This window comes from Felis catus, chromosome A2, assembly GCF_018350175.1.
Source record: "Felis catus isolate Fca126 chromosome A2, F.catus_Fca126_mat1.0, whole genome shotgun sequence".
Taxonomy (NCBI): Eukaryota; Metazoa; Chordata; class Mammalia; order Carnivora; family Felidae; genus Felis; species Felis catus.
The window spans coordinates 153,890,138-153,916,879 of NC_058369.1; the positions used below are offsets into that span (position 1 = coordinate 153,890,138).

General features: G+C 45.2%; 1 protein-coding gene across 3 annotated transcripts in view; it reads right to left on the bottom strand.

Moving 5' to 3' along the window:
- Positions 1 to 26,742, bottom strand: part of ZC3HAV1 (zinc finger CCCH-type containing, antiviral 1) — a 63,231-nt gene that overhangs the window by 15,319 nt on the left and 21,170 nt on the right. For all 3 annotated transcript variants that reach the window (XM_006929411.5, XM_045052820.1, XM_045052821.1), the window contains exons 3-12: positions 24,106 to 24,358; positions 19,441 to 20,577; positions 18,899 to 18,997; positions 15,902 to 16,025; positions 12,897 to 13,071; positions 9,980 to 10,100; positions 5,220 to 5,322; positions 2,295 to 2,376; positions 1,402 to 1,532; positions 6 to 139 (exon numbers count right to left, since the gene is read on the bottom strand). In XM_006929411.5, the coding sequence (XP_006929473.2) occupies positions 6 to 139; positions 1,402 to 1,532; positions 2,295 to 2,376; positions 5,220 to 5,322; positions 9,980 to 10,100; positions 12,897 to 13,071; positions 15,902 to 16,025; positions 18,899 to 18,997; positions 19,441 to 20,577; positions 24,106 to 24,358 (2,359 nt within the window). The remainder of the gene's footprint in view (positions 1 to 5; positions 140 to 1,401; positions 1,533 to 2,294; positions 2,377 to 5,219; positions 5,323 to 9,979; positions 10,101 to 12,896; positions 13,072 to 15,901; positions 16,026 to 18,898; positions 18,998 to 19,440; positions 20,578 to 24,105; positions 24,359 to 26,742) is intronic.

Below are 26,742 nucleotides of genomic sequence, written 5' to 3' on the forward strand. Positions count from 1 at the left end.
CAAACCTCTTCCATATTTGTTTTCATCAGTCCCATGTAAGATCCAGTCAAAATTATTCGCACAGATAGACTCCACATGGGCGCGGCTTGTGGCACAAAACAGGATGTTTTCCCTTTTGTTGTTCATCTTCATTTTCTTCCTAATGAAGGAAATGTGAGACTTAATGCCCAGAGCATTCCTCTCCCCACTCCAGTTAATGACATTAATCCCAAACCAAAGTCGAATTGCCTTAAAATTTTCTTGTTCCAGCTACAAAAAAGTAAATTTATGAAAACTTTTAAGTGACAGACACATCTGGGGTGCCTGGGTGGCTCAGTCGGTTAAGCGTCCAACTTCGGCTCAGGTCATGATCTCGCGGTCCCTGAGTTCAAGCCCCGCGTCGGGCTCTGTGCTGACAGCTCAGAGCCTGGAGCTTGTTTCAGATTCTGTGTCTCCCTCTCTCTCTCTGACCCTACCCCCTTCATGCTCTGTCTCTGTCTCAAAAATAAATAAACGTTAAAAAAAAATTTTTTTTAAATAAAAATAAATGACAGACACATGAAATCAAAGAATCATAAAAGTGAAGCCAAAAGAGAGAAGTTCGAGTTTACACAATGAAAAAACCAGGGGTGCCTGGGTGGCTCAGTCAGTTAAGCGTCCGACTTCAGCTCAGGTCATGATCTCATGGTTGGTGAGTTTGAGCCCCACGTCGGGCTCTGTGCTGGCAGCTTAGAGCATGGAGTCTGCTTTGAGTTCTGTGTCTGCTGCTCCCCTGCTCATGCTGTCTCTCCCAAAAGTGAATAAACATTAGAAAAAAAAAAAAGAAAATGAGGGGCGCCTGGCTGGTTCAGTGGGTTAAATGTCCGACTTCGGCTCAGGTCACCATTTCACATGAGCTCGAGCCCTGTGTCAGGCTCTGTGCTGACAGCTCTGAGCCTGGAGCCTCCTTCAGATTCTGATTCTCCCTTTCTCTGCCCCTCCCCCGCTAGCTCTGTCTCTCTCTCAAATATAAACATTAAAAAACAAAAATTTTTTAAATGAAAAAACGAACTAGACCCTGAAGACACTCTTCACTATAAAATAAACCATGGGGCGCCTGGGTGGCTCAGTCGGTTGAGCGTCCGACTTCGGCTCAGGTCATGATCTCGCGGTTCGTGAGCTCAAGCCTCGCATCGAGCTCTGTGCTGATGGCTCAGAGCCTGGAGCCTGCTTCGGATTCTGTGTCTCCCTCTCTCTCTGTCCTTCCCCCACTCATGCTCTGTCTCAGAAATAAATATTAAAAAAATAAATAAATAAAGTAAAATAAAATAAACCAGTGAACTGGTTTTAAAGTACAGCTTGTAACTAATCCTTTCAAACTTCACATTGAAACAAAAAGAAAAACAAAAAACAAAGAAAAACCCTGATCGTGTGGCCACCAACCTTTCAAAAGCATTCAAGAGCTTTGTATTCTTGATCTTCTTTATGTTTTCAATCTTGAAATTTTTCATGGAAGCTTTAAAACGCTCGCTTATTGTGTCATATTCCAGAGTCTGCTGATTGATCTCTAACAGCTGAGAAAATTAAAAACCATGTAAACGTGAAACATGAGACATTTAGAGCACGATATGTCCACACACGTGGCCCCTGATGCCATGGGGTATCCTTGCCAGGCCCCCAGCAGCAGGTGGGATAAGCTGGCTTAGGGTTTCCACATCTGGCAGTTCATTCTAGTCACGAACTCGCTGGCACTGGGCCCATCGGAGCAGGCTGACTGATGGCTGGCAACACACGATGCTTAAAGGCAAAGGGACGCCCCCTGGAGGTGTCGGACTTGGTGCAGTGACCTGGGAGGGCCTTAAGCTAGAGCAGGGGCAGAGGCACTGAAGGTGTGTAAGAGGTCTACACTCAAATCTGGAGCGTGACGTGGACGCGGAACGGTATAGAACGAGTACTGCCCCAACCAGGGTAGGTGACGAGCTGAGGCAGTTTGTACCCTCCCCCAGAAACCTGCTTTTTAAGTCCCACTAACAGATGAGGCACTTTCACTCTCTGACTTCCCGCTTTTGTCATCCATGAAGCAGAGATCCTAATAGCTCAGAGGGTTCTCGCAAGGACGCGCCCCAAAGGGATCGGGTATGGCAGGGCAGCAAGGTGACCTGGAGGGGGTGGCTGTTCTCTGGGAAAGTAGCGCCATTACCATTTGGAGGCCTTTGAATCTTGATCCATGAATTTCATAGAAGCCAACCATTCTTTCATCCAAACACACAGATCTACAGCTAAGCCCCTTCCCCCATTTCTAAACAATTGATACACCAAAAAGCAAAAACCAGTACCTCATAACCATTCAAGCCGAACTCCTGCTGAGGGAACAATGTCGAGGTTAACGGCTCTGACAGGGTCTGCACCGGCTGATGCCTACAAGTAAGAGAAAGAATTCACTTGGCTCCCTGTTCCACAGGCCCGAGTTCCGTCCCAAAATTCCAGTCACTAAGCCAAGGTTTCCCAGAGAATATTTTCTTTGTATTTTATTTTGGATTACCTTCCTGTGCATTCCTGGTATAGTTGTACTAGTAATTAGGCTCTTTTAAAATGCAGTTATTATCCGGGGCACCTGGGTGACTCAGTCGGTTGAGAATCTGACTTTAGCTCAGGTCATGATCTCACAGTTCATGAGTTCAGGACCCGCGTCGAGCTCTGTGCTGACAGCTTGGAGCCTGGAGCCTGCTTCAGATTCTGTGTCTCCTTCTCTCTCTGCCCCGCTAACTCTGTCTCTGTCTCTCTCTCTCTCTCAAAAATAAATAAATGTGAAAAAAAAAAAAAAGCGTTTTAGGGACGCCTGGGTGGCTTAGTCGGTTAAGCGGCCGACTTTGGCTCAGGTCATGATCTCACAGTTCATGCGTTTGAGCCCCGCATCAGGCTCTGTGCTGACAGCTCAGAGCCTGGAGCCTGCTTCAGATTCTGTGTCTCCTTCTCTCTCTGACCCTCCTCCATTCATGCTCTGTCTCTCTCTGTCTCAAAAATAAATAAACATTACAAAATAATAATAAAAAAAGCTTTTTTTAAATTATTTTTTATTATTTTTATTATTATTATTTATTTATTTATTTATTTATTTATTTATTATTTTTTATTAGTTTTTATTTTTTATTATTTTTTTAATGACATGCAGTCATTATCCATAATTTGGTAAATTAATTTAATGTTATTTTCCCACTGATTCAAGATGTGAAAGCATTCCTCCCTTTTTATATTCCTGCCCAACCTTCAAAGGATCTAATATGCGAGCGAGCATTAAGATGTCTTACAGTGTCTTTGAGAAACTATAAACACTGGAGTAGACGAGAAGCACCAGGGAAGAGAATCCTGCTGTCTTTCCTGTAGAAACTGTATTTCAGGATAACTACACAGGAGGAAAACTCTTCCTAGCAGACAGTACACAGCTAGTAACTGCAGAATTGACAGGATTAGAAAACCACCATTTCATAACTGCTGATGAAATAAAGGATTGAAACGGTGACCAGCAGGAGCGACTGTAACCATCGAGTGAGAGAACAGATGAGGAACAGTGAGGTTGTTACAGAGAGGTCAGACTGGAATGAACACAACCCTGTCTCGTCTTCGTCACTAAAAATGGGACAACTAGGGGTGCCTCGGTGGCTCAGTCGGTTAACGGTCAGACTTCAGCTCAGGTCACGATCTCGCTGTTCCTGAGTTCAAGCCCTATGTCAGGCTCTGTGCTGACGGCACAGAACCTGCTTGGGACTCTCTGTCTCCCTCTCTGTTTCCGCCTCTCCCCCGCTCTCTTGCTCTCTCTCTCTCAAAATAAATAAATAAACATTAAACAAATTTTAAGGAGGACAACTAGACATTATGTGCCTCCTACTGTAATGTGACAGGAAGTACAAAGTAGCAGTTAAATTGTACCATTAACGAACAATGGAACCTTGATCTAATCAAGCCTCTAAATCTTGAACAAGCCATGAGCTCATAGAAATTTCTTATCAGATGACCCCACAGGCATTCAATTTGATACATTCTGGGGGCGCCTGGGTGGCTCAGTCGGTTAAGCGTCCGACTTCGGCTCAGGTCATGATCTCGCGGTATGTGAGTTCGAGCTCCGCGTCGGGCTCTGTGCTGACTGCTCAGAGCCTGGAGCCTGTTTCAGATTCTGTGTCTCCCTCTCTCTCTGACCCTCCCCCGTTCATGCTCTGTCTCTCTCTGTCTCAAAAATAAATAAATGTTAAAAAAAAAATTAAAAAAAAAAATTTTGATACATTCTGAATGTGGGAAATTCTCTAAGGACGAATTGCTTAGTTTCTTAAAAACCAACAACAAGGGGTGCCTGGGTGGTTTAGTCGGTTGAGCATCCAACTTTGGATCAGGTCATGATCTCGCGGTTCACGGGTTCGAGCCCCACATCAGGCTCTGTGCTGACAGCTCAGAGCCTGGAGCCTGCTTCGGATTCTCTGTCTCCCTCTCTCTCCGCCCCTCCCACACTTGCACTCTGTCTCTGTCTCTTTCAAAAATAAACATTAAAAAAATTTTTTTTAATAAAAACAACAAAATGCAACACACACACCTTGTTTTGATAAAAACTGAAATAAATCAACTGTGAAAAAGTCATGCTTGATTTGACACCCACCTTGAAATGTTTCACATAACCACGTATCACCCGGGAGGGTGGAGGGAAACCCCAACCCCAAAACCCTTCATGAACAATGTAGATTTTACTGAGTTTCATGAGCACACAGAGGAGAGCGACACAGGATCCTCCACAGCAAAATTTCCTCTCAACAGTCCCCTTCCATCAACTGTGTCATGTCCAAATCTCCTTGCCCAGACAACTAACGCTTCCCTCTCTTTTCCCATTTCTTCCTCAGCTGCCTACCCTCCACAAATCCACTCAGCAAAACAAAAGATATGCAGAAGAACCCACAGGAACACAAGCCCCTCTAATGGTGCATCTGGTTATTTCTAGGCACAGCCCTTCGATCCTGCCGTGCACAGTGAAGAGGCTGAGACCCGGGTAGCTGAGGCTCCCGCCAAGTCCCCTGTGAGTCAGAGGAAGAGACAGATTTCCTGCTCGCCTACCCTTTCAGCCACCCTGTACCGCTTCACAAGCATAGAGGATGCAAAAGGAAACTGCAGTGTTATGCAAGCAGGAAGATTTCAAGAAAACAGATGCAGGAGTAGATTGGAGAGATCGGCGGGTGAACACCTACAGCATCCGCCAGCAGGCACTGCTTCTGAACACTTACTTGAACCCCCTTTTAATCTGTTCCACATCCTCGTAAGACATGAATTTTGGCCTTCTGACAACATTCTTTTGGGTCTTGGAAGCTACGTTTGTTTGAATCATCCCTTTAGACAGAAAAAAGAAAACAAACAAGAACCGAGAATTAGTTCTAGAAAACGTTTCTTGTTATTTTTCGTAGGCTAGGAATATAGCAGATCTTCACCACTGAACTGTGACATGTATGAATAAGAGAAAATCCTTTTGGATGGAAGTTTCTCATGATTAAAAAGCTGTATCCTTCACTGCCCTCTTGTAAGACCCAGAAAACAAAGAAGTGATGAGATGAGCAGTCAGCAATTAATCTAATCTCTAAATTGAAGTCAGACAGTAAAGGGGAGGACGTGGGCAGCCAGATAACAGCACATCATCCATATAAGCTACCCTAAACCAGGCATCAATAATTATGGGTTGGAATGTGGTAGCTAGATCTTGAAGGATTTTTCTAGATCAAGTGTGAAATGTCATTTTTAATTCATGCATGTTGTAGACCCAGGTCCAAGTTGCAGCCAGAGTGAGGTCTTTAAAAAGCAAATCATCAGGGCACCTGGGTGGCTCAGCTGGTTAAGCGTCCGCCCTTAGTTCACGTCATGATCTCACAACTCGTGGGTTTGAGCCCCGCATTGGGCTCTGTGCTGACAGCTCAGCCCCTGGAGCCTGCTTCCGATTCTGCGTCTCCCTCTCTCTCTGCCCCTCTTCAGCTTGTGCTCTGTCTCTTTCTCTCAAAAATTAACAAATGTTGAAGCGTTTTTTGTTTTTTTTCTTTTAAGTAAACCATCACCCGGGGCACATCAGTGGTGTGCAACTCCTGATTTCAGCTCAGGTCGTGATCTCCCATTTCGTGGGTTCGAGCCCCGCATTGGGTCTCTGCGCTGCTGATGCAAAGACTGCTTGGGATCCTCTCTCTCCCTCTCTCTCTCTGCCCCTCCCACGCTCTCTCTCTCAAAACAAACAAATAAACTTGAAATCAACTTACATTGCTAGTCAAAGTATAAAATGGCACAGCCACTTGGGAAGACTGTTGGGCAGTTTCCTATTAAGTTAAACACCTGGTGCCTATGTGACCTAGCGATCCCACTCCTTCATACTCACCCAAGAGAAATGAAAACTTACACTCACACGAAGACTTGCATTTGAATGTTCTTAGTAGCATCATTATAATAACCAAAATGTGAAAATAACCAAACTGCCCATTAACAGATGAATGGGTAAACCAACCAAGGTACAGCCTTACAATGAAATATTACTCAGCACTGAAAAGGGAAGAACCATTGCACGTGCAACCGCACAGGTGAATCGAAACAACATTCTGAGTGAAGGGAGTCAGCCACGTGCAGAGAACACCACAAGATTCTACTTCTGTGACGTTCTAGGATGGACAGAACTATAGAGACAGCAAATGGGGGTGGGAAGAGTGACTGCAAAGGAGCATGAGGACACTTTTTGGATCGATGACCGGGAAGTTCTAGAGCCTGATCAGGATAGCAGCTGCACGCCATCGGTCAGCATGCATCCAACTGCACGCTTAACACGGATGCACCCCATTGTAGCAATTCTGCTTCAGTAGAGTTGGTGTAAAATGAAACAAACATAAACAATAAAAAGATCAAATGAGATCATGCCACAGCCCTGCTCCCAACCTTCCCGGGGCTCTCATCTCCCGCAGACCTTCCCGCCGCCCTTTGAAACCTCCAGCTCATCTGCAATTTTCGGTCTTAGCGCCAGCTCCTCCCTCTCTTGGGGGCCCGCCTTCCCATGGGCACAGGTGCTCCCTTCCTCCCAAAATTTCCTCCTGGGATACAAACAAGATGCTCTCCTAGGACTCCTCCAGTTCTCTGGCTGCTTCTTCGCACCGCTTCTTTTTCCCCAGAGCTGGTATCACTTTCAGAAACTGCCTGGTATGTCAGCACCTAGAACGGTGCCTAGCGACATGGGTGGCATCCCAATACTAGATTCACAAATGACAATATCAGCAACAGGAAAAAAAGACCCTGGAATACCGCAAATGGCTCCGAACTAGTTTCTATGAACCAAGTGAACGAGAACTGCTGGTCACCTTTCTCCAGATTCGGGAACAAGGTCCATTATTGGTTCTTCTCTGTCCAACACCCATTTAAATTGCCAAAACAATAGAATAGTACCCACAAAGAATAAAATTTTTTTTCATTTAAGTCATTCGTAATTTCACCATCCAACGGAAGACATTTCTATTCCTTCCTATTGCCCTCTGGTTTTGGTCATGTGTGCACACAGTTGCACTTACCATGCATATTAATTCTTTTAAAAAAAACTTTTGATTTGAGGAGCACCTGGGTGGCTCAGTCGGTTGAGCATCCAACTCTTGTGTTGTTTTTTTTTTTTAATTTTTTTTAACGTTTATTCATGTTTGAGAGATAGAGACAGAGCGTGAGTAGGGGAGGGGCAGAGAGAGAGGGAGACACAGAATTGGAAACAGGCTCCAGGCTCTGAGCTGTCAGCACAGAGCCTGACACGGGGCTCAATCTCACGAACTGCAAGATCATGAACTGAGCTGAAATTGGACGCTCAACCTACTAAGCCACCCAGGAGCCCCAAGCGTCCAACTCTTGATTTTGGCTCAAATCATGATCCCAGGGTCATGGGATCGAGCCCTGCCTCGGGCTCTATGCTGCGCATGGAGCCTGCTTAAGATTTTCTCTCTTTCTCTCTCTCTCTCTCTCTCTCTCTCTGTCTCTCCCCCTCTCTGTCCCTTCCCCCCACAGCCCCTGCTCCCAGGCTCTCTCTCTCTGAAAAAAAAAAAAGTACAAATATAAAGAGGCCTCTTATGGAGCATCTTTGGAGCCTGGATCAGGATCCCTGCTTGGAATTCTCTCTCTCTCTTTCCCCCCCCTTTCCCCTATACCCCTCCCTAACTCTTGTTTTCTCTCTCTCTCAAATAAAATTTAAAACATTTTTTAAATGTTCATTACTTACTTTTGAGAGACAGAGATAGAGCATGAGCAGAGGAGGGGAAGAGAGAGGGAGATACAGAATCTGAAGTAGAATCCAGGCTCTGAGCTATCAGCATAGAGCCCAACGCGGGACTGGAACAGACCGCGAGATCATGACCTGAGCCGAAGTCGGATGCTTAATCGACTGAGCAACCCAGGTGCCCCTCAAATAAAATTTTTAAAAAATTAAAAACAAAACAAAACAAAAAAAACCTTGATTTGAAATACAACATCTAGAGGCACCTGGATGGCTCAGTCAGTCAAGCAACTGACTCTTGATTTTGGCTCAGGTCATGATCTGATGGTTTGAGTTCAAGCCCCATGTCAACACAGAGCCTGCTTGGGACTGTCTGTGTCCCTCTATCGCTGCCCCTCCCCCACTCACACAATAGCGCGCTCTCTCTCTCTCTCTCAAAAATAAATAAACATTTGAAATACAACATCTAAAGAAGAAAAGTACAAACAAACTTGGGAGGTTGCCTTTTTCACTTAACAGTATCAAATTTTGACTTTACTGCATGGTTTTCGTAATCATAATTTTAACCAATACTCCAATGAAATTCAATACCCTGTTTTAATCACTATCTGACCACCCTACAGGCTGTTCCTCTACTAGAGCATATCAAATAGGCTTTAATAAACATCGTCATGTTCATAGCCTTTTTTTTTCCCCTTCTGGTGAATTATTTCCTTAAAAAGATTCCTGAGACCATGAAAAGGCAATCATATTTTAATATCTCTTGATATGTATAACCAGATTGCTTTCCAAAATACAGTAGCTGGTATAATGGTTTTTGGAGGCTTAATACCCAACAATTGGTACAGGGCCCAAATGCGAGGTACCACCTGGAATGTCAAGGACGTGAGAAAGTCTTCTTTACATCTTTCAAAGCACCTGTAGGGCTGATCCTGAAAGGGCAACCACCCAACCATATACAGGGAGCGTCCCAGGGGTGCAGCTGAAAGGACAGTACATTTAGAGGGAGGGCAGTTCCTGCCCTGATTTCTTATTAAACACAACAGATTGGTAGAAACTAAACTGAAAGCCTTCCCGTGGTGGCTCAAACAAACATGGCAGAAGGCAAAGTCTCTAGAAGAAGGGATGGATAGGGGCACCTGGGTGGCTCAGTCGGTTAAGAACCCGACTTCAGCTCAGGTCATGATCTCAGGTTCATGGGTTCGAGCCCTAGGTCGGGCTGTGTGCTGACAGCTCAGAGCCTGGAGCCTGCTTCAGATGCTGTGTCTCCCTCTCTCTTTGCCCCTCCCCCACTCATGCTGTCTCTGTCTCTCAAAAATGAATAAACGTTAAGAAAAATTAAAAAAAAAGAAAAGAAAAGAAAAGAAAAAGGAAAAGTGATGGATAAAGCCACTAACCTAGACGATGAAGCCCAGAAGGAACAGGGAGGTTTTACAATTCTGAAGGTACCAATGGGTCCAAAGTCTCTACTGTAGTCATCAGCACCTGAACTTTTGCCTCGGCCTGGGAAACAGCCCGTCCATTTAGTCCAATGCCCGCATTTTACAGATGAGGAAGCTGTGGCCCAGACAGGCCAGGTGCTTTTCCCGGGGTTACACAGAGAGCCAAGGCTCTCCAGCACAGGTCTCCACTGGCTTCCACACCACCATCCCGCGTGCCTTGCTAAAAAGGAACCCTGATGCTGTGTTCAGTGTGTATACACACTCTGCTCCCATTCCCACGTGCACACCGCATGCCAGATTCCAACAGTAGGGGTCACTGCCAAACGCAGAGTCTTACCCATAAAACTCAGCTCGTAGCTCTGTGAACCCGCCTGAAATGGCACAATTCCCCTCGGAGAGCACAGAAAGAAAGACTCCAGGTACGAAGAGTCGACGTTTGCAGCTTGCTGTTTGTCGACCTGATTGAAAAACAAAACAAAAAAAAAGGTAAAGACACTCGAGGGTAGGCTTTTAAGAAACCTCTGCCATTGTATCTTACACAATTGTATTTTAGCCACGGGACTTAAACAGGAATGCAGCTTGCCTCCCAGACCAGGCTGTAAAGGTTGCCAGGCTGGGGCCACGTCTCAAGGCCTACGTGAAGGGTCTAGACATCAGAATGGATGGGTAAAGGGAAGCGTGTGGATTCTAGGGAGGAGACCAGCTAGGCCACCATTCCACTGTCCCCACCCAATGCAGGGCTGGCAGACCAGGGCAGACTGCATGTAAGCCCGAATAGGAGGGGTTCCCAATATTTAATGGCAAGGAGACACTTGTTCATCATGATCTAAACTGGAGGAGTTAATGACAGCAAGTTCCTGCTGGCAGCCTATGATGGGGAGGGGCTACTGGTCCCTTTAATGACACTCTGGATTCTGAGGCTTTCAGCTACACATACCCCTACTCCTTCCCCAGTGAAGATGCCTGACGGATATAAGGCGAGGGGGCCACAATGAAAGCCTTCAAGGAAAATGTCTATGAACTAGGTCTCTTTAGCCTGGAGAGGAGTATGGTAAGGGCAGGAAAGCTGGGTACCAATACCTGTACACGGTGTAAAGCTGGAATAAACTAGAATGTGGTTCAGGAGGTAGCACCAGGACAAACGGGTGGAAGCGACAAGGAGGCTAAGGAGGCTAACTTTAGAAGAACCTTCTCAACCGCATCATCCAACAATCTTTTTAAATTTTTTTTAAATGTTTTTTATTTATTCTTGAGAGAGAGAGACAGAGCATAAGCAAGGGAGGGGCAGAGAGAGAGAGAGGGACACAGAATCCGAAGCAGGTTCCGACTTGTCAACATAGAGCCCGATGCAGGGCTCGAACTCATAAGCCGTGAGATCATGACCTGAGCCAAAGTCAGACGCTCAACCGACTGAGCCACCCAGGCGCCCCACAGCATCCAACAATTAAGCCACCCCGTGAAGATGTTTGTTGCAACAGCTGCTGGGACATGATCTATCAGGATCATTGTAAACGAGACTGCCATCCTTGGCGGGCAGTAGGAAATGAGGTATCCAAGATTAGATAGATGATGGCGCAGGTAAATCACATGCCTTCCTACGACCCCAAAGAGCAGTGACTTGGGCAAACGACTGTGAACACAGGGAGCAGCAAGGTAGGTCTGTCACCTCTGGGGACACTGGTTTGCCAGTGCGAATCTCTGTCCTCATCTCCCATTCTGACAGCTGAAGTCCTGTATCTCTGCAGGACCCTATTCTAGGCTGGAAGGAATTTACTCTAGGCCAGGGCCTTTCAAACTCTAATTTGTATGTGAATCACCCAGGAATTGTTTTAAAATGCAGAATAGAATTCTGGGAACTGGGTTTTAATTCTGCATTTCAAAGAGCTCCCACGGTGCCAATGTTGTTGGTCTGTGGACCTGATTTTAACCAGCAAGACCCTCACGTCTAGATCAGCATTGTCCACTGGAACCTTCTGGAACGTTTCACTGTACATGTTCTCTGTGTTTTCCCGTGTGATAGCTGCTAGTTACAAGTGGTCGTAGAGCACTTAAATGTGATTATTGTTACCATGGAATTGAATTGTTCGTTTTGTTCAAATTCAATTAACTGAAGTTTAAAATTAAACAGCCACAAGGGGCTAGTGGCTGTCCTACTGGACACACCAAGTCAATTTCAGTGTCTGAGCATTTGGACAGCCTCTCAAGCTTCACACTTGGTTCTCCTTTGGGCCCTTCCCTCACACTGTACTCCAGTTCTGATTAAGTGAATGAATGAATGAATGAATGAATGCATGGTAAGGTCTTCAATTACTTCTTTTTCTCCCGAAAGACTTGAATGTGTATCTCATGTTCAGTAGCCAGGTCTTGGCTTTTGTCCTGTGCCTACATTACTGCCTTGATCTAGAGCTAAGGTATGCCTTTGCCTCGGGTGGTTCTCTCGGGCCATAGGCTCCCTGCCCCTCTACACCAGCTGTCACAGGTACACCAGCTGGTAAACATCTCCTTGGGTCCGGATCCGCCTGATGCAAACCCCGTGACAACCAGGCCCTGCCCTCCAGCTGTCACTCTCGCCTGCACCATTGCTGCCCAGCTGCCCGTCCATTCAATCATCACCCTGCCCAACATCACTTCCTCTCCCTGTCTACCATCTATGTAGGGCCAAGTCTTGGTTAAGCACTTGAACTTCCTTAAAAGGATATCAAGTCTACATTCCGGAGAGTTCACAGTCAAAGCATATGCACCTGCCCTGGGTTGACAAAAGCTGCTGTTGTCTCCCTTTCTCCTAGGGAGGCTCCTAACCCAGAAATCGCTGTTGCCCAACTCATATTAAAAATTCAATTGCAGGAGGGGCATCTGGGTGGCTCCGTCTGTTAAGTGTCTGACTCCTGATTTTGGACAAGGTGGTGATCTCACGGTTGGTGGATTCCAGTTCCCCGTCGGGCTCTGTGTTGACAGCATGGAGCCTGCTTGGGATCCTCTCTCTCTCCCTCTCTCTCTACCCCTCCCCCCCCCCCAAATAAATAAGCTTTAAAAAAAGAAAATAATTAATAGCTGTTGCTGTTGATGAACGTAATCCCAGAGTATATGTTTGCTACAAAATATACCAATACAGTTGTGTATAATGTGAAAAAGTACTCGTTCAACTACACCCATGTGCCATGGATAACCATGTAGGTGTCAGACATTTTATTAATATTTTTTCCTGAAGTGGTCAAGTTTAAACAAGAGCCTCCACAAGGAGGAACGGTACTCACCTTCTCCCCATATTGAACCCATCTGTCGGATTTGTTCCTCCAGTACCAAATCCATTTTGTGGCAAAGACAAAATTGGTCAGCACTGTGACAGATGAAGGTGTGGAGATACGCCGGATAGGATTACAATTACAAACCATCATCTGGAAGTTGATGTTTTTATTTCCGATAGAAAAGCTGAAGGGGAAGAGTTTAAAGTTAACAAAATACCACCCCGATGTTTATAGCAGCATTACCAACAACAGCCAAACTACGGAAAGAGCCCGGGTGTCCATCAACTGATGAGTGGATACAGATATAGTATATCTATACATATATATATACATATATATATATATATATATATACACAAAATGGAATATTACTCAGCCATCAAGAAGAATGAAATCTCACCATTTGCAACAACATGGATAGTGCCAGAGTGTATTAGGCTAAGCAAAATAAGCCAATCAGAGAAAGACAAACACTATATGATTTTACTTATATGTGAAATTTAAGAAACAAAACAGATGACCACAGGGGCAGGGGGTAAAAAAGAGAGGGGAAACAAACCATCAGGGACTCCTAATGACAGAGAACAAACTGAAGGTTGATGGAGGAAGGTGGGTGGGGGATGGGCTAGATGGGGAATGGGAACGAAGGAGGGCACTTGTTATGATCAGCACGGGGTGTTGTATGTAAGTGACGAATCACTCAATTCTACTCCTGAAACCAATATTGCACTGTATGTTAACTAACTAGAATTTAAACACAAATTTGAAAGGAAGAAAATTAAAAATAAATATAAAATTGTGCCCACAAAACTACTGATTGGCTTAATGTTAGCAACTCATGGTAGGTCAGTTTTTTCAAGTAATACTATTTAAATAGTTACATAATGTGGTCCAAGACCTTTTCAGGAAGCCAGGAAAGTCAAAGTTATTTTCATAATAATACTAAGACATTATTTGCCTTTTTTACTTTCATACTCTCACAGGTGCACAGTGGAGTTTTCCCAGAGGCTACACGATGTGTGATTCTACAGCAAATTAAAGAGATTTGCAAAAATATAAAACAATGGCATTTTCTAGATGAATTTTTTTGCTTTGTTTTGGAAAACACTTATTATTTAGTTATACATAAATAGTTACTATATATGATAATATATATTTATATAAACATAGTTATATAAAAATATGGTATTTATGTTACCATGTAATGAGTTTGTATTATTTTTCAATGAATCCATAAAAATTGAATTTTTCTCCGTTTTGATTTTTAATATGGTAAATACCGACAGGTACAATTCACATAAAGAGAGGTTCTGTGGGATTCTCAATATAGTTTAAGACTGTAGAGGGGACCCAAAACCAACAAGTGTGAAAATTACTGCTCTAAGAAACACCTCCTACATCAGTGGTTCCCAATGAGGAATAGAGACATTTAGCAATATTGAAAGACTTTTTTGGTTATAACAATAAAAATCTAGTGGATAAAGGCCAGGAATGCTGCTAAACAGCCCCCCAAAAGTAAATAATTATCTAGCCCCAAAAGTCAATAGTGCTAAGGTTGAGAAAGCCAGAGGCAGATTTTCCTAGGGGGGAAAAACACACCTAGAAGCAAGTAAGTAGCTGATGCTACCCTCTAGTGGCAAAATGCAGCAACACAGAATCTCCACCAAAAATTCACTATACAGATGACATGTTTGAAATTTCCCCCAAAAGAATTCCCTTATAGGGGCGCCTGGGTGGCTCAGTCGGTTGAGCATCCGACTTCAGCTCAGGTCATGATCTCGTGGTCTGTGAGTTCGAGCCCCACGTCGGGCTCTGTGCTGACAGCTCAAAGCCTAGAGCCTGTTTCAGCTTCTGTGTCTCCTTCTCTGTCTCTGCCCCTCCCCTGCTCATGCTCTGTCTCTCTCTCTCTCTCTCTCTCTCTCTCTGTGTCAAAAATAAATAAACATTAAAAAAAAAAAAAAAGAATTCCCTTATAACAGGAAGGACAAAGAGGAGAAGGAGGAGTTGTTGTTAACAGAATCATAAACACAGAAAACAAATTGGTGGTTGCAGAGGGGAGGGAGTGGGGGGATAAAGGGAAGTAAGGGATACAAACTTTCAGTTATAAAGTAAATCACAGGGATGAAAAATACAGCATAGGGAGTAGGGAAAAAAAAAAGAATTTCCTTTAGAAAGCTAGGAGGCACTTTATAAATACGGTCATGTATGGTATCACCCAATTCACCCCTGGCAAAAACAGGTAAGTTATCCTCTTAGATACCTCCAGGATTGAGAAACTAGCAAACACAAAGGAAGGTATAAAATGCTAAAGCAGACAACAAAATGTGCCCTAGAACTGTATGAAATTATTCAAATTGCGTTCTACAACTATGACATTGAGCCAAAGGCTAATTTTGAGCTACAATCACTGTACTTCCCATAGTCCTATCATGAGCTTACAGTAATACAAGCTGACCTCTGTGTTGTGTTTTTCTGCAGGACATACTGATAATAACTGTGTCACTGTTTAAATCCTATAAATTTGTTGGGACACCTGGGTGGTTCGGTCAGTTAAGCATCTGACTTTGGCTCAGGTCATGATCTCCTAGTTTGTGAGTTAGAGCCCCGTGTCAGCAGGCTCTGTGCGGACAGCTCGGAGCCTGGAGTCTCCTTCAAATTCTGGGTCTCCCTCTCTCTCTGTCCGTCCCCCCCCCCCCCCGGCTTTCACTCTGTCTCTCTCACTCTCTCAAAAATAAATAAAAACATTAAAAAAAAATTAAATCACATGAGTTTGCAAATAGTCCCAGAATCCCTAGTATTAATTAGCCAGGCTCTTCGTGACCTTAAACCTACCCAGCTCGTGTTTTTCTTCATGAACTCAGCAGGCATTTGCCATTTTTATTTCAAGAGTTATCTCAAACTTGAAGGGGATTCTGAAGGAAAATGGTTTTTTCCTTCTCACCGTAAGCCTAGCACTATGCTTTCCTTTGATGGCGCTGTGGACCTCAGAGGCCAGAGTCTGGCCACCAACTTACCTGTGGATCTGGGGGTCACAATAGGCCTTCTCAATGTTCTCCATGGGCTGGAGGTCCATCCAGGTATTTGCAAGTAATATCTGCCACCGGTAAGGCAGGTGGAAGTGAACTTTGTTGCAGCTTGCTACAAAGACAGAGAGAGGGGGTCTGAGGATCTGGTGAGTGGCAGTTCTAACAATTCAACCAAGTTCACTGCTGACGTTCCCCATTGAGGGCTGCCTTTCCCACCCTGCCAGGCTTGCATGCTAACCCATTTCCAGGCTACGCCTTTACCCATTCTGGTTCCGGCCCACACTGCCCCATATCCATATGTTCAAGTTCCCTTATTACCAATAGAGACTCATCAGAAAAACAAAACTTCGGGGCGCCTGGGTGACTCAGTTGGTTAAGTGTCCGTCTTCAACTCAGATCATGATCTCATGGTTCATGGATTTGAACCCCCCGTCAGGCTCTGTGCCGACAGCTCAGAGCCTGGAGCCTGCTTCAGATTCTGTGTTTCCCTTTCTCTCTGCCCCTCCCCTGTTCATGCTCTGTCTCTCTCTGTCTCAAAAATAAATAAAAACATTAAAAAAAAATTTTTTTTAATTAACGTCATAAGCCCATTAATACAAGAATACAAAAAATAGTTCTGTCCTTCAGTTTTCAGTATGTCATGTTTACAACATTTTGAAAGGCTCAAAAGATGTGTGATTACTTTGAAACCAAAAGAGGCAGGTTTCGACAGCCCAGGAAAACCCAGAGTGGCAATGACTATGGTCTGGCTGATTGAAAAGTACATAACCATTCATCAAGTCCGAATCTCACACTCGTTAGAATGGCTGCTCTAAAATCAAACCAACTCAAAACAAAAAGCCAGTGTTGGCGAGGACACGCAGGAACTCAAACCCTCGCGCACTGCTAGTAAAAATGTAAAATCGTGCAGCTGCTGTGGAAAATGGTGTGGCAGTTTCTCTAAACATCAAACACAGAATTGCCAAAACAATTTTTTTAATGTCTATTTTTTTTTTAATTTTTTTTCAACGTTTATTTATTTTTGGGACAGAGAGAGACAGAGCATGAACGGGGGAGGGGCAGAGATAGAGGGAGACACAGAATCCGAAGCAGGCTCCAGGCTCTGAGCCATCAGCCCAGAGCCTGACGCGGGGCTCGAACTCACAGACCGTGAGATCGTGACCTGGCTGAAGTCGGACACTTAACCGACTGCGCCACCCAGGCGCCCCATAATGTCTATTTATTTTTGAGAGAGAGAGAAAAAGACGGAGTATGAGCAGGGGAGGGGCAGAGAGAGAGGGACACACAGAATCTGAAGCAGGCTCCAGGCTCTGAGCTATAAGCACGGAGCCCGACGCGGGGCTCAGACTCATGGACCATGAGATCATGACCTGAGCTGGAGTCAGATGCTCAACCGACTTAGTCACCCGGGTGCCCTGCCAAAACAAGTTTTTAAAGAAACACAGAATTACCATAATATCCAGTGGTTCCACTCCTGGGTGTATACCCCCCCCAAAAAGCGAAAGCAAGGTCCCGAGCAGACACTTGCACACCCAAGGTCACAACAGCATTACTGACAATAGCCAAAAGGTAGAAGCGACTCAAGTACACATTCACAGATGACCAGATAAACAAAATGTGGTATATACACACAATAAAACATTATTCAGCCTTCAAAAGGAAGGACATTCTCACCCAGGCTACATCGTGGATGAAACACGAGGACATCATACAAAGTGAAATAAGCCAGTATCACAAAAAGACAAATACTGTGTGACTCCACTCACGAGGGACCTAGCATCGTCCTACTCCAATGAACAAAAATGAGAATGGTGGGTGCCAGGGACTGGAGGGACTGGAGGCAGCAGGGGGATGAAGCGTTGCTGTTCAGAGGGTATTAACGGTTTACTTTTGCAAGAGGAACAAGAGTCCTGGATTTTGGTGGCATAACAGTGTGACTCTAACACTCCTGAACTGCACACTTAAACGTGATTAGGATGGGGCGCCTGGGAGGTTCAGTGAGTTAAACGTGACTCTTGATCTCGGCTCAGGTCATGATTTCAAGGTTCGCGAGATCGAGCCCCACATTGGGCTCTGCGATGACAGCTAGGAACGTGCTTGGGATTCCCTCTCTCTCTCTCTCTCTGTCTCTCTCTCTCAAGATAAATAAATAAACTTAAAAAAAAAATGATTAGGATAGCAAAATCTGTGTTACGTGTATTTTACCACAATTAAAAATGAAGAAAAAAATTAAAAACTTGATTTTGAGAACACAGGGCAGCATCTTCCTTTTCCGACACAGGTCAGCGAGTCTAAGACCACTCAGGGGTCAAGCAGAGGAGATCCAGTGTGATGCACACATCTGGGGCTGAGCCATGAAAGGGAGAAAGTGGTAGGACGCTGAGGGGACAGCCAATTGTCCCAGGCACTGTTCCATGGGAAGCCTTACAGTGACCAGGTGTGGCTCCTTGGCTGGAGGGCACACAGTGTGTGGCATGCAGACTCAGGCCATGTGTGAGGATCAACTGGGACAAGCCCACGGCCCAGAAGAGAGACAACGCCTCAATGGCAGGACATGAGCTGTGAAAATGCGTCGGCCGGGAGACCTTTATTTCTGGGGATTTGTTTTTTGTTTGTTTGCTTTTTAGTAGATGACAAGATGGGTCTCTGACTAACTAGAATATTTTACCTAAAGCCGAATTACAAAAGGAAAAAGTCTATCACGCAGGGGTGGAGAACCCAGGCTGGCTGGGCAGTTTAGGGTCAAAACCCAACTTGGCTAGTTACATTTGTGAGGTCTTAACCTCTCTGTGCCTCTAGTTGCCACATCTGTAAAATGGGTTAACAACACAACCTACTATTAGGGCTGACGTGAAGTTCAAAGATGATGGACCATCATCAGGTATATGTTGACCACGCACCTAACATACACTAAAAGCTCAGTAAATGTTGGCCGTGTTACTACTAATAAAGCTTCTGCTTCTAGAAAGCCTTTAAGTAACTCACCAAGGTGACAACCTTTACACAGATGGTCAAGACAAATTTCCTGTGGGCCACAGTCATCCATCCTGGAAGAGCTGGTATTCTCAACGTCAGATGCAGAATCTATAAAACAAGAGAATGCATGTATGCTGATCTCAGTGTTTAAACCAAAAATCAAGACACCTGACCTCACAATGGGAAAGAGTATCTGTAACTGGGACCACGTTCAAGAAAATTCCAGATTCACGTGTTGCTCATGAGAGCCTAGACAGCCCCTCTGTAAAAGCCAACATGAACATTTGGGTCACGTGAGAGTGATGCTTAAAAATAACCAAAAATAAACCAGGGTCAAACTAGTCCTGTTCTCAGTAAATGAGGCGGCTTATTCCACACGATACAACTGGTAGGTCCTTCAACCTTCATGTCAGTCTCCTCAGCAGTAACACCCCTTCACCTAACCCTCCGACTTTACGTCCTTTAGTATCTACTGGGGAACATCCAAAGAGAAGCCACCGGCCTGCTGCAGACACAAGTCACGGGGCCCCCTTTGTCCTTCGGTGACTTACACAGATCACAGCTTGGACCTACAAGGTCACCGGCAGGGCCAGCAGAGATCTGGGCAGAGTTCGGACCATGGGTTGCATAGGCTGTAGCTCTGTTGCTTGAGAAGGACGTAGAAGGTGGCACCTTGGGCAGAGTGCTGACTTGTGTGGGGGCAGGGGTCTCCTGAGGAGTTGGCAGGACTTGGGCTCCCAGACCCGGACTTCCAAAGTACAACACGTTTTTATCCCCTCTGCAGGTCAATGTGAAGCCAAAACCAGCGGCACCGGTTTTATTTACATCAGTGGTTTCGTCCGCCACTTGACTAGAGCCATTTGGTGTGCTGTGGATGGATTTACCAGGCCAAACTGTCTTCTCACTGTGGTTACTGTTCACAGAGGCCGCTGCTGGATCAGCGCCATCTGTAATCTTGCCAGTGGTCTGGAGACCACCGTGAGTAGTTCCGGTGTCCTGATTCCTAGGTAACGATTTTTCTCTCTGTCCGCTGGTTGTGGTTTTGTAATTTAGACAACTTGTGGAAGCTCCATCTGTGGCCGCTCCATCCACATTATTATCGAAAAGCGAGAAATACTGGACATTTTGATTCCCGCTTCTGCCCTCGGCATTCGTGCCATCTGTGGAAAGCATCCCCGCGCTCTTTCTGGTGGTTGTGGTTTCAGGTGTCTGTGGAGAACCCAGAGGGGAGCCAGAGGCAGCCTGACTCTGGGCAAACAAACTCCCTCTCCCGGTGCCTTTGTCATTCAGCCAGGACGCAGGGCCCCTCCGGTTGGAAGCTGGCATTGGGTCAGAAGGGAGGGAAGTGCTGCCTTGATTCCCGAAAAAGAGATCCTCTGGACCGCCATTCTCTGAAAACCGCTGGCTTCTTTCCATGTGACCTGTTCCTCCAAGATTATCAACCTTAGGCGAGACCGGGGAAGGCTGAGGGCAATCTTGACTTCCCAAATGCATGAACTTGTGGGCCAGCTCCCCTACGGGCATGTCATCCAGGGGAGGCCTGTGGCCGATTTGATCTGAACTGGGGGTGCTGGACTTCTGAGTAGAAGCGGAAGCAGGTGGGAGAAATTCTGGACCGCCCTGAAACGATCGTTCTCTGCTCTTGCTTCTCCCTCTGTACGCCACATCTCTACGATGGGAGCAAGGAGCTAGGAAAAGAAAAACACAAGGAAAATTAGCGTTAACAGGATTAGGCTCTCGCTACGGTTCTTCCTCAGCTTTTCCGAGTTTGCTACCCAAGCTCTATTAAATTACTTGTCCCAATCTGGTGTGTAAAAATCTGGAGCAGCTTGTCAAGAGGACGAAGGAATCTGCTCTTGTGCTAGTAAGAAATACCACCCCATGGTCTCAGATAAGAGTCGGAGTGAACCTGGCTCTTCTCGACTTCTCTCTTGAGACTCAGATATGAGCCCTAAACCCCCACACTCATAGGTGGGGCTGTCCACTGTGCTCTGGTTCAAGCCAACAGTCAACCGCTATGGCAGACGGGGAGACCAACTAGTTCAAGTCAGGGAGGATTTTTCAACTCATTTAGATTTTGCCCATATTGTGATGAAGGTTCCCCAACAAATTAAGGGATTCACAAAATTTTCCAGAGCTTTTGTCCGCTTGGGATTCTCTCTCTCCCTCTCTCTCTCAAAATAAATAAATAAAAACTTAAAAAAAAAAAACCATTTAAAGAAAATAACTGGTGTGTGAGCTGTGTCCCTCGGGAAGGTGTGCATGTGTGATAGGTGTCGTACGGAGTATGTGTGTATGATGTGATCGTACGTGTGCTTGTGTGTGGTATGCACGTATGTCCGTGGTGTGTTGTGTGTGCATGAGTGTGATATATGAGCTACTGTGGGGGGGAGGAAGGGGAGGAAGAGGTCCTTTTCTTCAAATTTCAGAGGGCAGCAGGAATAGTAAAAGCAAACAGCCTTCTCCTGCCAACAAAATAGTTAATTAAGTAAATTAACCAGGGCGGATAATAAAGATCTCTCTCACACACGCTGAATTTATACTGGGAAACTACACCAGGAAACATCCTTCCAAGTGTTCCCCTGTTCAGAGAGCGCTGTGATGTGGGAGAAAAAACACCAGATGTGGGGCCAGAACACCTAACCTCTGCGCCCCTGTCTAGCAGCGTGAGGCCTTGAACGCATCACTTTTATTTACTCATAGTAAAAACGATTTAAGACTGCTTGCAATAAAAGTCATCTAAAATGTTTGAGCCTCGGTCTCCTTACCAATTAAGGCTAATAATATTCCTGCCTTTCTTTATAGCTTTGCTGTCAGGAACAATAAGGAGATATTTTGGGTGAAAATACCTGGTTGATTATAAAGCATTTCTCGAATATAAGGAGGTGTTATTGTTTATTACGGATCATAGAATCTTAGAATTATGTACTCTATCTGTTTTATAAAATTCATGTCTTTCACAGCCATTTCACCAAGGCATAAAAAAATTACAAGTGTTAATATCATCAGACAATGTGAAAATGCTCAAGAAAGAGAACTGATCGGGGCACCTGGCTTGCTCAGTCGGTTAAGCATCCGACTCTTAATTTTGGCTCAGGTCATGATCTCACAGGTTCGCGGGTTCAAGCCCTGCGTTGGGCTCTGCGTTGATGGCGCAGAGCCTTCTTGGGATTCTCTCTCTCCCTCTCTCTGCCCCTCTCCCACTCACACGCACATGCTCTTTCTCTTAAAATAAGATTAAACATTTTAAAAATCTCAAAAAAGAAAGGAATAGAACTGACCACTTCCCACCCGTCGGAATGGCTAATAACCTAAAAACAGAGAATAACAAGTATTCAGGTATTGGTGAGGAGGTGGGGAAACTGGACCCCTCGTGTATTGCTGCTGGCAAGAGAAAATCGGTGCGGCTGCTATGGAAAATGGGATGACAGTTCCTCACACAATTAAACATAGAATTACCGTGTGATGGTAATTCTCCACACCCAGCTGCCTACCCAAAAGAATGGAAAGCCAGGTCTCAAGCAGGCATCTGTGCACCCATATTTCACAGCAGCATCATTCACAACAGCTAACGGTGGAAGCAACTCAAGGACCCAGCCATGGATGAACGGATACACAAACTGAGGCATACGTACGGTGGACTATTATGCAAAGTGAAATAAGCCAGTGTCACAAAAAGACAATTCCTGTGTGATTCTACTTATATTTGGTACCCAGAGTCGTCCTATTCATAGAAACAGAAAGTAGAACGGGGGTTGCCAGGGGCTGGGGCGGAAGAGGGAATGAGGTGTTTGTTTCATAGGTATAGAGTTTCAGTTCTGCAAGATGAAGGGAGTTTTAGAGATCGGCTGCAAAACAATGCGAATGAACTCAATGCCACTGAACACTTAAAAATGGTCTGGGCGGGGGGCGCCTGGGTGGCTCAGCGGGTTGGGCGGCCGACTTCGGCTCATGTCATGATCTCGAAGTCCGTGAGTTCGAGCCCCGCGTCAGGCTCTGAGTAGCCTGTTTCAGATTCTGTGTCTCCCTCTCTCTGACCCTCCCCCGTTCATGCTCTGTCTCTCTGTCTCAAAAATAAAATAAACGTTAAAAAAAAAAAATTTTTTTTAAATGGTCTGGGCGGGAGGCGCCTGGGTAGCTCAGTTGCTTAAGCGTCCGACTCTTGATACTGGCTCAGATCAGGGTCTCGAAGTCGTGAGATAGAGTCCAAGTCAGGCTCTGTGCTCACAGATCATGGAGCCTGCTTGGGATTTTCTGTCTCCCTCTCTCTCTCTCTGCTGCTCCCCCACTCGCTCTCGCTCGCTCTCTCTGTCTCTCTCAAATAAATAAACATTGAAGAAAAAAAATAACAAAAATAAAAACTAAAAATAAATACATTTTTCCAGAAATAGTACCGAGGACTGTAATTAAATTGCATATAGTTTTGCATTAAGGCTAGATTTCCTGCATTAATTGTATTGTGGTTATGGAAGACAGTAGAGTGGCCCGGTTTTGAGGAAGTGTGTGCTGATATATTTAGGTGTGAAGGCTCCTGATGACTGCATACCTCAAATGCTCTAACCACAAAAATGTTATATGTGTGTGTTGGCATTGACATATCAAGACAAAGGGATAGAATAATTGTCACGGAATATTTTTGGGACAAAATGTTAACAAGTGGTGAAACTAACAAAAAAATTTGTCTTCCTCCCTTTAAAAAAAAGCTTTACCAATTAGCTTTTAAAACTCCTTTTTTAAAGTTTATTTATTCTGAGAGAGAGAGAGAGAGAGAGAGAGAGAGAGAGAGAGAGAGAGAGAGAAAGACAGTGGGAGCAGGGGAGGGGCAGAGAGAAAGAGAGACAGAGAATCCTAAGCCTCAGAGGCCAATGCAGGGCTCAAACTCGCGTACCATGAGATCATGAGCTGAAACCAAGAGTCAGACACTTCACCAACTAAGCCACCCAGGCGCCCCACCAATTACCTTTTAGAAAAACAATAAACATTTTAACAAATCAGGAGGGGGGGGTGGTGGGTGGATAGTGGTTAGCATGAAAATCAAATTGCAAAATTGCACATATGCTATGATTATCATTATGCAAAAATTATGTATACATGTAGGCAAGTCCTGAAAGGGAAAACAGTCTTACACGGGGAGATTATAGGTAAAGTTACACTTTCCTTGTGATTTCTGCTTATTTCCGTTTCTTCTGCAAATGGAAAAGTAGAAACGCATTTACCTTTGCCCCTGGGGTGTTTCTTTCGGCCATGCTTGCTGTTGCAGATATCCTGGATGTTCTGAACCACGCTGGGGCTCAGCCCGTGCTCCCTCATGATGGCCAACACCCTCCTATCCATCAGGTTATGGGACCTGAGGCAGTTGGCATAACCGCAAATCCCTCGAGTAAAGTGCTCGCAGATGTGGAGTCTTTCGCATGATGGATGCTGGTCACAAATAACTTTTCGACCCTCTCCCTTATAATTTTTGCATATCTGCAGAAGAGAGAAACAAGAGCCTGAGACGATAACACCTTGCCTCATCTGCCACACATTCATGAAGAAAAGCCTAAGTATGCAAAAATGTTGGAAGCAAGCAGGCATACACCAAAGGAGAAAATGCACGCGTCTTCCACAATCTACGATGAGTTGTATTCTACTGATGATTTATTTGGGGTAGAAGAGGTCTGCAAACTAACGAAAAGAAACATGAATTTAATAACCTTTTCGAAGAATCAAAATAAGATGGCCGGCCACAGGTAGGACCAAACAGGACCCAAAGGGAGCCCTCTGTCACAAAGGAACCCCAAAGAAGAAGGCTATCAAGTCTTTCTGCAGTTAAAAAGACACGTGGATCTGGGGCACCTAGGGGGTTCAGCTGGTTAAGCGTCCGACTCTTGATTTCGGGTCAGGTCATGATCTCAACTGTCCATGACTCTGAGCCCCATATCGGGCTCTGCGCTGGCAGCTCAGAGCTTGCTTGGGATTCTCTCTCTCCCTCCCTCTCTCTGCCCCTCCCCCACTCACGTACACGCTCGCTCTCTCGCTCTCTCACTCTCTCTCTCTCTCTCTCTCAAAAGAAATAAATTAAAAAATCAAAAAGACACGTGAGTCTTACAACTGTTGTCTCTACTAGACAGAACGTGGCAAAGTTCCTCAAAAGGGCAAGTAAAGAAGGTAATTTTTATATATATTTTTTTCTTTGAGAGTTAGACAGAAATGAGCTGGGGAGAGACAGAGAGAAAGGGGGGGAGACACAGATTCTGAAGCAGGCTCCAGGCTCTGAGCTGCCAGCACAGAGCCCCACATGGGGCCTGAATTTGTGAACCAGCAAGATGGCGACCTGGGCCAAAGTTGGGCGCTCAACCGACTGAGCCACCCAGGTGCCCCTATATTTCTATGTAAGTAGAAATATCTACACATCTAGCTCTGCAGACATGTAGTTCCTACTGAAAAGAGGGCGTAAGTGCTTCTTACTGAAATACTGTCATGGGGGCCAGACCATATGATGCAGGACTGCAAGACGAGGATTTAAAAGTCCGCAGCCCAGGGCGCCTGGGTGGCTCAGTCGGTTAAGTGTCCGACTTCAGCTCAGGTCACGATCTCGCGGTCCGTGAGTTGGAGCCCCGCGTCGGGCTCTGTGCTGACAGCTCAGAACCTGGAGCCTGTTTCAGATTCTGTGTCTCCCTCTCTCTGCCCCTCACCTGTTCATGCTCTGTCTCTGTCTCAAAAATAAATAAACGTTAAAAAAAATTTTTTTAAATAAAAAAACAAAAAAATAAAAGTCCGCAGCCCTACAACTGGCTAAGTGATCTCACCTGAATTACTTACTCCCCATCCTGTTTCCTTTGCTGTGAAGGAGGAAAATACTTGCTCTGTCCACCTAACCCAAGATGTTGAGCAGATTAAATAATCAAATACGCAAATGTGCCGTGCAAAATATAAAATGGGCTACAGATGTTTGAATCATTACATAAAGAACCCTAAGGATGAAAACATTTATCAATGGTTCCAAGAGACTGAGCAAACCACCTCATTGGTTGACTGATTTATCTGGGCACAGAGACATGAGATTCAGACTCTAGCCAACAATTTAAGTACACAGACAACTTCGGAGACCTGATTCAAACAGGTATCATTGCTATAGAGCCTATGATCCAGAGTCCAGACTCTACACCATCTGTGCTCCAGGTGTGGTCCCTGGATGGGCAGCATTAATTCCACCTGGAAACTTACATGCAAATCCTCAGACACTTCCCCATATCTACGGTCAGAGTCACCGGAGGTGGGGCCAGCACTCTGGCTTAACAAACCCTCCAGGCAATGCCGACGCTCACTAAAGCTTGAGAACCAGGGTCCTTGAGGCTTGGGCAGAAAAACAATCAGCAACTTCACAAATGCCACTTTGGCTAACAATCCTATGACGGTCCTAATGAGTAAGTTAAGAATGCTCCTGCCTTTATTAGGCCCGAACAAATGACAACAGGTCTTCCTTTCATAAGTACATTGTGATTTTACAAGCTTATATATCCGGAAGTCAGGTTTGCCGGATGCTTTCATGTTCTCACAGGTCAAGGCAAAGTGACAAAGTGTGAATATTTTAAGGTCTTTAGGACAGGAGTGTGTCTTGTCCATTGCTGCCTCCAAGATTTAACTCAGTGCCTACCACTTGCAGGCGCGCCTAAACGTTAGCAAAACAGCAAATGAAGCAAGACCCAGGAGGATTAAATGCCTTGTCCGAGATCACACAAGTAGTTGGTGGCAGAGTCAGGACTTTGAGAGACATGGAAGGACCACTGTTACCAACTATTCCTTGCACTAGCTGAACTCTAGCTGATTCCTTCCTGCTGGACCCCTATGACAATATTCCACCCTATTCA